Genomic DNA, 11,503 nt, shown 5'->3' with positions numbered 1-11,503 from the left:
TTCATCATCTGATATAACACAACTCTGGAATCAGAATAACTTTTTATAGGAAAAAATAATTTCATTTGCGATAACTGAATTTCCCTTTAAGTTCACAGGCTTAAAAAAATTCTATGGTTTATTTAACAGTTTTTCTTTTCCAGTTTATTTTTGACATGATAATAGACTGCAAGTGGTTGAGACGATACAGAAGACTGCCTTTCTTGGGCAAGAAGATATTATAAGAGAGATTTATAATTAACTGATAGTAAATCATGAACTGTGCAGGGTGTTCCTTCTTGGCCTCATTTCAGCTATTGCTTTCTTTGATGCTAACAAGTGAACATAATGGTCGTTATGCTTTCTGAGGACTTCAGTTCGGGTGATTTCAGTGGATATCAGGAACTGTACAAAGTAAAATTAATGCTGTTGCTCTGTTACTTTGTGTGGAGAAACTCATCTTCAGGAGGAAAATTTACTGAAGCTCACAAGTGGATTCAAGGTAACCATACAAATAAAGATCTGTTAGCTTTTATTTTAATTTCTCATCCTCTGGGTCAAAGCGCCTTCCTAGTGTGAAGACATATTTATTTATTTATTTATTTATTAAATGAATGCGTTAACAAATTGGGCGTTATAGACAGATCCTTAGGTACTCTGTGACCTTGGAACAGTTGTCTTTACTACTCAGCCCCAGCACAACAACGACAGCTCATGTTTTATAGGTTAGAGTTTCATAGGTTAGAGTTTCATAGAAAATGAAGTAGTAGATAAAGCATTTATGTTTTCTTTCCTCAGATAGTTGTCATAAATGATCTCATTCAATAAAATAAATATTTATGTATTTCACTTTGGAAAATACAATTGTTTAGGCAGGTAATAGGGAACGCTTATTTCAGTATTAAAAATTTTGCAACTGAGACTCAGTGAATTTTTATTACAGTAGAAAAAGTGCTTTAGGCCATTATTAAATTTCTATGATATATTTAAATTGTGAAACTCCTGTATCCATCATGCCTAGATGCATGGACTATAATCTTGGAGAAACACGCATCTTAGTCCTAACATTACTGACCAATGTGAATAACTTGACCCATGTGGGTTTGAGTAGGCTGTTCAAATACCTGAAGTATTTTTATCTGCAGCTGTTTGCAGGAAAGGGGCTATAGCTATTGCTAGCTATAATTACTATAGCTAGCAATTATGCTAATATCACTGAACGTGTTTAACAGAATTGCTCAATACTAAAACCATAGAAGCTGCCAAACTTGAAAAATGACTTTTTAAAGAAATAACATTTTCATTAGGTAAGCATATTAAAGATTGGAATTGGTAGATGTTGTTAGCTATGTACACTCCCCTGCGTGAGATTCTCATCTGAGCTCAGGATGAGTTACAGTGACGTCCTCTGGATATGTCTGCTCTGAAATAACTATTGTAGTTGGGTCCTGGCTGATTTCCTCCCTCACCCCAAATTTACATTTGTCTCTGCAGACTAGCTGGTTGGCTGGAAAAAAGGAATAGATACAGAGTTGTCCTATGCAGAAGACATAAATGACCCACTGACACAAAGATCTATTTTACAAGAGTGCAAATCTTATCAAAATACCTGGTGAGCTTCTTGCTGCCATGTCCTCTCCCCCGTGACAGCAGTCATAACTTTCTGCCAAAAAAGCAAGAGGAAAATACCTCTTATCTATATGGAAAGAGCAAAATGGTTTATATCTTAGCCTTCAAGCTACACCGTTATTGCCTCTGTGACAATAAGCTACATAGATAGTTACCTTTCCATTAGTTTTTGTCTTGATTTTTGTTCCAGGAGACTGACTACAAGTTTTTGAATGGAACTGAAGTTCCTGTTAAGAAAAGTCATCAAGTCAACTACAGCTATTTTTGTTCTGTCAAACATAATGCCAGGAAAATGAGTGTGCATATAATGTGTATGACAGAGCTATACGTACAGCAGCAAAGTCAGTAGCCTTTGCATATTGTTTTGTTTATAAGAGTTGAAATGCACCTGTTTTTGCAATCTAGCATCTAGGACTGTGATAGACTTTTCCTTAAATGCAGTTATGCTGAAGTTGCAGTTACACACATAGAATTTATAAGACAGGTGTTTGTGGTTGGCTTCTGGGTGAGGGAAAGAAAATGCAAGTTCCCCCTTAATAATACTCTGTTTTCTCTTCTGTAACTGTTCTGTGTGGAAATGGATGATTTTTAGGTAGCTTTAATAATTTCTGGTGAGGCACTTCAGATTTCAGCTGCAGCTGAGGCTTTCATGAAACCTGACTTTGACCTTAGTCATTTTTTAAAAACTCTGCTGTACACACTGAAAAATAATAATCGGACTATTTCAGGGATGCCATGGTTCAATGTTTTAAATGATCTTTCTTGGTTCATTAGGCCTGCTCTGTAACCTTATCCCCTTTTTAACATAATTGAGGAGAATTTCACAGTTTAAAAAAAAAACACTAACGAAAATGCAGTATAGAGAAGGATGACAAGGTGAAAGGACTGAGGTATATGAAGAGATTTTAAAAGTTTGGTTTGCTTAACCTATTCCGTTTAAGTAGTATGATTTCTTTTTTTACCCACCTGCAAATATCTTTTCTTCTTCTTCCTCTGTGCTTTGAAAATAATTATTTTCAAAATTATATGCTATATCACTATTTAATCCTATATTTTGACATAGGATTAAATAGTTTCTTCACCAAGACCTTTAGAAGAAGGTGTCTAACCGTGAAGGGAGTAAGGATTCTGAATTGTCTTTAAATCAGAGAGTGATATTTCAAGATTGATAAATCCTGGAAAGAGACTGCATAATATGTTTTAAGGGTAATACTAGAGCTATAAATTAGAGCATACAGCGCAAAGGTTTTCTGGTATTCCCATTATGGGAGTGGAATGATTCTTGATCACTGCGTGTTTACTCTGGGTGTGTAGCTTTAATTAATTCTGTGCTTCAGGGCTTCTGCTGGTTGAGTATGCACCTACTCTCTGGATACAATAAGGGACATTCAAAAAGAATGTGAAAAGAGATGGCTTTGTCTGGCTGTGGATGTTCTTTAATGCCTCAAAGGGCAGACGATCTGGGGTTTTTGTTTTTTTTTTCCTCTCATAAAGGAAATTCCACTGAAAAAGACAGGTTGGCACCAGATACTTCTGAACAGACACACAACTAAATGTGCTAGGAAGAATTCTCTGCAGTTTGAAATGGCAAATACTTCTGAGGCTATTTTTTCCTCTTCTACAACGTCATCTTTAGTCAAATGTTGGGACTGAATGGATCTTCTAGCTGTGTTTTTACATGACTGCAGAAGACTTGCTCTCAAATCAAATGAGGTTGGGATAAGCCTCATGGTTTTGATAACCAGTCCCTTGTTCTTTCTATTACTGTGGTCTGGCAAGAGAGGGAATCCCATGTACGTAAGATGTAAAGCTTGTTATAGGTTGTTAAATGTGAAATGAAACATAGCTTGCCAACTAATTAAGACTATTGACTTCTAACAAATATCTGGTACTCTGGAAAAGAAAATACATGTAGTTTCTGGTGTCATGAACACCCTTAGCTGTGTTAATAGCCCGATCAAAGTATGACACACTTATCTTCAAAATCAGAAGGGTATTTGGAGCAATTGTATGGAAGGTACAGGTTTGATAGTGCTGTTGATATCCAGTTTAATTAGTGTCTGTTCTGCTCAACTCTCCAATGTCTGATTTGTCTCGTCTTGTTTTCCACCTCCCTGAGGAAAAGCAATCATAAACGTACTTGTGGGATCGTATGCATGTGTAAGGGACGAGGCTCACATGGCTGTGCTGTGAGCACAGACAATGCCCCAAGAGAAAGCTCCAGAAGCCAGCCACGGGGAGGGGCCCGGTGTCACTCTCCTTGACTGACTAATGTCTCAACCACTCCTGGAGCTGGGGTGAGAGAAGACTCTAGAAACCTTGGGCTGGAGCCAATAAATAGGGGCGCACGTGAGCCTCCTTGGGGTACTCTCCACACCGACACCCCCCATTGGCAGGTCCGACGCTGGATCCAGGATTGGTGATTTCTTTATCTCTCTCTACCTCTCTCCTGCTTCCCATCTCTCTCTCTCTTTCTCTTTCTCTCTCCTCCTTCTCCTTCTCGCTCTCTGCTTTTGATGTTGTTAAGTAATACAAGGCCTACCTCAACTCCTCACAAAGCCGCTTAGCTTGTATTATATATTAAGACATAGAGGGTTGATGCTTATAGAAGTGTTGGTGCCATTAAAGTTGGAGTTTGTTTTTGGACCTTGAGTGTTATTTCACCTTAATCCACACCGAGGGGATTTGCAGATCTTAGTCACTCTCCCCTTCCCGCAGGTGGGGCGTGACATATTAATTGGCGTCACGGACAGGATCCCCTCAGTGTTGGAAGGTCCTAAGGGATACCGACTCTCCACCCGGTGAGTGCGGGCGGGGAGAGCCGGGAAGTGACCTCTCAGCTCTAAGCCGGGAGAGGTACGAGCAGTGGCAAGCCATGGCTGCCCGGGAAATGCCGGTGCTTGACTGCCTCCCTGTGGTTGAAAAGTTAAAGGAATATAAGGCATGCCCTTCCCCACCAGGAATGGCATGGGCCTATATTAGTTGGCACGACCCAAAAGCTGTAGCGGACAAAATCACAACCCTCATGAAAGAACAAAAGGCTCGACCGGGAAAAGGGAAAGCCACGGTGTGTGCTGTGTTGGGAGCAGCACTAGTGGCAGCCCAGGAGAGGCACCTGGTTAAGCGAACCCACAATGAAATGGTTGAATCTTTACAAGAACAAATAAAAACCCTGCAGGGTCTACTAGCCGCTGAACGTAACGCTACTCAGCGACTCCACGCGGCCCTGTCAGATGCACTGGACCGAGAAAAAATTTTACAGTCCGAATTAGAGGAAGGGGGACAAAAATCTCCCGACTGGACAGATCTTGTTTCTGTTCCGGATAGTGTGCCAGGATTTACAAGCTTGGCACAGATGGCTGAAAAGCAAAGCCTAAGACCTTTGTACCCAAGTGAAGAGCTAGAAATCAAGCGAGAAATATTTTGCCCTGAGAATGGGGAAGTGGTGATGAGGCCAGTGATTAAAATGGAGACCACTGATGACGGCCAAGGTGGGGGAGCTCCGCAAATCACCACCCGAATGGTGCTGTACTCGGCGGCCGAAATGTCAAAAATCCAAGAGAAATACACTAGATTGGCTCAAGAAACTGAAACGGAATATGTATGGAGGGTATCGCTAACCGGTGGTGACCGAATCCTGTTGTCAGAAGATGAGGCCCAGGGGTACTGGGGGCCAGGGGTTTTCCTAACTACCGATGACCCCAGGGAGCTGTGGTCATTAACTCAGCGAGCTGCCTATTGGGCAGGGGGTCTAGACCCCTTGGAAAGGGGAGATCCTGTGTGTATTGAAACCCTGACCACAAACCACTTGATCGAGTGTCTGCAAAAGGCTGCTTGTCTTCAATTAATGCATGATAGGCGTTTAGTCCCTCAACAACCGCTAACCCCGACAGAATGACCCCCCTAATCTGAGGTTTACCTGATTCCTTGAAACTATATGCAGTGCAATTGCAAGACCACTTGCGGGACGCACTAGCCCCACAAGGAGGGAGATGAGCCCGAGGAGGGCCCATGACTTGGGGCGAAGTAGCCCAAGAGTTAATAAATTATGGTAGGAGGATGGGAATCACGGGGGAGCCACCAAATCGAATACTGCAGTACGGAGAGCGGAACAGCAGGAGAATGGACCCCCCGCCCCCTGCACAAACGTTGGGGGCAAAGAGAAACCTATTGTGGGCCGAGGGAATCGAAAAGGGGATTCCCCAGGACATAATGGATGGTATGCCCACTATGGCCTTAGAAAAACTCATCCGAGTCTGGAAAGACAAAAAGAAAATGCCCCCCAGATTTGAACAGCCCACTTGGGGGAACATGAGGGCAGAACCCCAATTTGACGATGGGGCAATGATTGCCTCTAAGGCTCCTACCGCCCCCGAAAAGGATTTGATTGACCTGGGCGTATTGCCTATGAATATTTTGGGACTTCATGTATTGAAGGGGCGAGCTTGGGTAGACTCAAAGGGGAGGGAGTGGAAATTTGGACTCCCTGCAGCTCTCATAAGACTTTTACAGTCGGCTCCTGCGCTCCCCCCCTCCAAAATTGTTAATGTAAAACACTATGCCCTACCATTAGGAGCAAGGAAGGGAATAACTCCTGTGATAGTCAAACTGCGAGAACAAGGGATAATCATCCCCACTTACTCACCTTATAACTCCCCGGTATGGCCAGTCTGTAAACCCAATGGAAAATGGCGATTGACAATTGATTATCGGCGTTTAAATGCCAACACGGGCCCCTTGACAGCCACAGTGCCTAACATGGCCGAATTAATCGCAACTATACAGGAGCAAGCCCACCAAATTTTAGTAACCATTGACGTGAAAGATATGGTTTTTATGGTCCCCTTACAGGAAGCAGACAGAGATCGCTTCACCTTTACGTGGGAAGGTGTGCAATTCACCTTCACATGCCTCCCCCAAGGATATCGCCATTCGCCGACCATTGCACACTTCGCACTGGCACAAGAGCTTGCCCGAGTCACTCCCAGAGAGGGGGTCAAAATATGTCAATATATCGACGATGTATTGATTGGCGGCTCTGATGCCACGGCAGTGGGACAAACCCAAACTAAGATAATTACTCACCTAGAAAATTTGGGGCTTCAGATTCCGGTGGAAAAGGTACAACTCCCATCTTCCGAGGTAAAGTTGCTAGGTATTTGGTGGAAGGGAGGAACAGTGTGTATTCCTCCTGAAATCTTAACTACCCTTGAACAAGTACGGATGCCGGGAAATAAAAAGGAGCTGCAACGTGCCCTAGGCTTATTGGTATTTTGGAGAAAGCATATCCCTGACTTCTCCATCATAGCCCGCCCCCTTTATGATTTAACTCGCAAGAGGGCCACCTGGGACTGGACCCCCATCCATGAAGAAGCCTTAAAGTTGTTAATCTTTGAGGCTGGGGTATATCAGACCTTGGGGCCCATACACCCAACAGACCTGCTTTATATTGAATGGGGTTTCGCAATCCATGGACTATCTATACATATGTGGCAGCGCGGACCGGAGGGTCCGACCCGTCCCATTGGGTTTTACTCGCGCAGCTTCAAAGATGCAGAAAAGCGTTGCTCAGTTTGGGAGAAGGGCCTCTTTGTGGTGAGTTTAGCCCTACAGGAAGCTGAAAAAATCATATGGCAACAACCAATCATTCTTCAAGGACCCTTTAAGGTCTTGAAGCTGGTACTGGCCGGAACCCCACCCCCTGCGGGGGTTGCACAATGAGAAACAATAAGAAAGTGGTATGCACAATTAGATCATTACTGCCATATGCACCAGATAAAGGAGGGAGCACCTAAAATGCTCCAAATACAAGAACCTCCTGACAACCAACCAAACCAGGGACCACCCCCCTCTTATATAAAACCTGCCCCTCCATTCGACCCCCACCAGAAAAACGTGTGGTTCACTGATGCGTCCTCCAGGAGAGAGGGAATGACGTGGAAATACCGCGCGGTAGCCCTGCATGTTGATTCCGGGAACCGAATCGTAACAGAAGGGGAGGGAAGTGCTCAAGTGGGAGAATTGGTAGCTGTGTGGAGCGTGGTTGTTAAAGAGGCTGAGACTAAAGAACCAGTGTTTATTTACACAGACTCATATGCTGTATTCAAGGGATGCACTGAATGGCTCCCATTTTGGGAACAGAATCAATGGGAGGTCAATCGGGTACCAGTGTGGCAACAAGAAAAATGGGAAGAAATCCTAAATATCGCCAAGCAGAAACCCTTTCTAGTAGGGTGGGTTGCCGCACACCAAGCTGGGAATCACCCAGCTCACCTTCTGAATAATCAGGTGGACTCATTAACCCGTTTAGCAGGAATGGCCGTAGAAGGCGAGGGGGAAAAATGGGAACACCTGTTGGAATGGTTACATGTAAAACAAGGCCATTTGGGAAGTAAAGATCTATTTAGGGAAGCAATTAGCAGAGGGTGGTCTGTAACCAGAGAGCTGTGTAACACTATTATTTCCATGTGTAGCTTATGTCGCACCCGATTAGGGGAGCACAACCCCCTTAAGGACCCACCTCTGCACATAAGAGATAATAAAGGGTTGTGGGACACTTGGCAGGTGGACTACATTAGTCCATTTCGGATCTCTGAAGGAAAACAATATGTACTAGTAGGAGTTGAAGTGGTGTCGGGATTGACCCAAGCAGAAGCAGTACGACGGTCGACGGAAGATAATACTGTAAAAGGTTTAAAGTCATGGTTCAGTTATCTACCTAAACTCCAATCAATCCAGTCGGATAATGGAAGCCACTTTACTGCTGGGGTGGTTCAAGAGTGGGCACAAAGTGAAGGAATACAGTGGATTTTCCACACCCAATACTACCCCCAGGCAAACGGCATTGTCGAGCGCACCAACGGACTCTTAAAGCGAGCTCTGAAACCGCACGAACCTGGGTGGGCACAGCGACTATCAGATGCAGTATATAAAGTTAATAGCCGCTGGGGAATTAACGGGTACCCACGACTCACCGCATTCTGCCCCAAGCCTCCGTCCATACTCCCTGGAAAAAGGGAGGCTAAAGACACGGTGAATCCGCTCCATTATCTGGGACAACCTGTTCTGGTGGACCTACCGACGGTGGGAGCGGTGCCTTTAACTTTAAAAAAGCCGCCAAATCTCTATACCTGGGTGGCCACCGACACACATGGGAAGGGTCACCGAATCCATACCCGATGGATTGTCCTGTCCTGTTAATCATTGTTCGTCTTTGTGAATATATTTTGCAGGTTGTCAGAAGCCCACCGTGGGACTTAAGCTTTCGGTTGTTGAGTGGGTCATTCTTTGCATTGTTTGTCTGATTTTACTAAGCTTGCTCTGTTTCTTTACTAGAGAGAGATGGTGTGGGAGAAGTTTATATTCTTACTTTGTGAATGTACAATCTTGTTTCAACCAGCTGGGAGTTTGAATAACCAACCTAACTTGGCATGGGCGTTGATTACTGGCTTTACCCGAATCTGGAATCGAACAGACCAAGGTCTTTGTGTGGACCTCCCCACATCTGCATCAGCGGGATTTAAATTTGCCATTATCTGGTTAAATTTTTCACGAATTCTAAATTCAAAGCTAGAGATACTAAGCCAAAAGTGCATCCAAAATCCACACGGAAAAGGAAAATGTTTGTGGGGAGCAGATCCATTCCCATTCCAAGAATATAGCGGGACAACTTGGTATACACCCTCTCCAGTGGCCTACCTATTTCCAATTAACAGGACCTGGAGAGCCATGTGGAATGCTACCTGTTGGAAGCAACAACTTTGTAAGGGAACTACAAGTGCTGCCTTCACAGCCCGAAAGAACTGGACATTCTGTCCCCAGGAAGTGAAGGTCCCTTGCAATCTTGGACTGGACTGGACATGGTGTCCCCAAAAGGTGGAGATCCCCTGTAATCTGGTGCGGTGGTGGGACTCCCTGCCTCATGGTGAACCCCTAGACCACGAATATAATGTCCCGTTCTCCCCCAGTTGGTGTATTCAAATTCCTAGTAAATGGGGTGGCTACGCCCACCATGATTGTTCTCGTTATGAATATGCTTGGTCCTTTAAACATTTCCTATCCAGCCCAGATAGTATAGTTGATACGCGAGAAATAGATCCCCTACCCTATGAGAATACTCCTCTAATGAATTGCTCACGAACAATTAGCTGTGATTCATTATCATGGGATCCAATAGAAACCTGGTATGTACCAGAACTACGAACCTTTATCCGAGATACGTGCATTTGTTGGGGTTTCTCAGTACCAGGATTTAAGCCTGGAGATCCCATGTGTTATGGAAACATTATCAATCAAGAAACTGCGTTAAAATGTGGAGTTACACTCACCCACGAAACGAAGTGGAATCTTGCATGGGAAGGGGAAGCCGAACTAGCCGAATCTCACGACCCATCAACATGCTCCACTGCTAAATATCCAGCCCCTCAAGGTACCTTTTGGGCATGTTCAAATGGGAAGATGTATTCACACCTACATGTACACAAAATGGCAGGTTTACGCTGTGCAATTGGGATTCCATCAATGTGCCCTTCCAAAACATTTGATTTTATTAATTCTGGGTACAACCGAAAGAAACAAGATACTCAAAAACCCCAATCTGCACCTGAGTGGGCAGTGCATGGAGTCCAAATACCTGACTATTATACTTGGGGCATGACAACATCTCTGATGTTAGAAAATATATTTACCCCATATGTAGCTCTTAAAAGACACCAGTTTGTGTTAGAAAATTTAACCTGGCAAATGCATGTTTTAAGTAATTGGACCTCACACACTTTTGGAGAATTGAACTTACAGGTGCCGCAGGTGTCGAAGATGGCCTTGCAAAACCGCTTAGCCTTGGACATGCTGCTAGTTAAAGAACAAGGTGTGTGTGGAGTACTAAACCATACGGCTGGAGAATGCTGCGTTACCATACACAATGCTACAACCACGATCGAGGAAGCCTGTCAGAAGATGCAGGAAATCACAGCCAAGACCGAGTGATTGGATGGGGAATTGGAACCCAGCCTCATGGATTTCAACTTTGCTCAAAAGCCTCGGACTTACGGGATGGTGGGATTGGATAGTAGAAGCCTTAGTAATGTTTTTGTTACTATTAATCGGTCTAGCTATCGGGTTTGCTGTAATGAGGTGCCTGATTCGCTACTCCTTCTCTTCTATCTTTTTCTCTCTGCGCTATGTCCAGATCACCACCATCGAAGAGGACCTCGGAGTGGTTGAGCCACGGGGTGGTGTAAGGGACGAGGCTCACATGGCTGTGCTGTAAGCACAGACAATGCCCCAAGAGAAAGCTCCAGAAGCCAGCCACGGGGAGGGGCCCGGTGTCACTCTCCTTGACTGACTAATGTCTCAACCACTCCTGGAGCTGGGGTGAGAGAAGACTCTAGAAACCTTGGGCTGGAGCCAATAAATAGGGGCGCATGTGAGCCTCCTTGGGGCACTCTCCACACCGACACCCCCCGTTGGCAGGTCCGATGCTGGATCCAGGATTGGTGATTTCTTTATCTCTCTCTACTTCTCTCCTGCTTCCCATCTCTCTCTCTCTTTCTCTTTCTCTCTCCTCCTTCTCCTTCTCGCTCTCTGCTTTTGATGTTGTTAAGTAATACAAGGCCTACCTCAACTCCTCACAAAGCCGCTTAGCTTGTATTATATATTAAGACATAGAGGGTTGATGCTTATAGAAGTGTTTGTGCCATTAAAGTTGGAGTTTGTTTTTGGACCTTGAGTGTTATTTCACCTTAATCCACACCGAGGGGATTTGCGGATCTTAGTCACTCTCCCCTTCCTGCAGGTGGGGCGTGACAGCATGTGTGCCACTTCTGCACTTCTGCCAAGAGCTATCACGGAGTGTGCAGGTTACTTTCCAGTACCCAAACCCACAGTAACACACAGG

The 11,503-nt window shown here is 44.4% G+C and overlaps 1 protein-coding gene across 3 annotated transcripts; it reads left to right on the top strand.

The window, feature by feature from the left end:
• The first annotated feature begins 345 nt into the window (after positions 1-345).
• On the top strand, positions 346-11,329 carry LOC143160061 (uncharacterized). Of its 3 annotated transcripts, XM_076337612.1 has the most exons (3): positions 346-481; positions 4,327-4,409; positions 8,841-11,329. In XM_076337612.1, exon 3 carries the CDS (start codon positions 8,950-8,952, stop codon positions 10,591-10,593), a length of 1,644 nt encoding a protein of 547 aa, XP_076193727.1. In that variant the 5' UTR covers positions 346-481; positions 4,327-4,409; positions 8,841-8,949; the 3' UTR covers positions 10,594-11,329. The 3 variants fall into 3 exon arrangements, with proteins under 3 accessions (XP_076193727.1, XP_076193729.1, XP_076193730.1); XM_076337614.1 differs by lacking the exon at positions 4,327-4,409; XM_076337615.1 differs by lacking the exon at positions 346-481 and having other exon boundaries at positions 3,846-4,409.
• Positions 11,330-11,503: the final 174 nt, after the last annotated feature.

Source organism: Aptenodytes patagonicus, chromosome 4 (genome assembly GCF_965638725.1).
Source record: "Aptenodytes patagonicus chromosome 4, bAptPat1.pri.cur, whole genome shotgun sequence".
Lineage (NCBI taxonomy): Eukaryota > Metazoa > Chordata > Aves > Sphenisciformes > Spheniscidae > Aptenodytes > Aptenodytes patagonicus.
The sequence above is the reverse complement of the archived record's forward strand: the minus strand, read 5'-3'. Positions and strand labels throughout refer to the sequence as shown.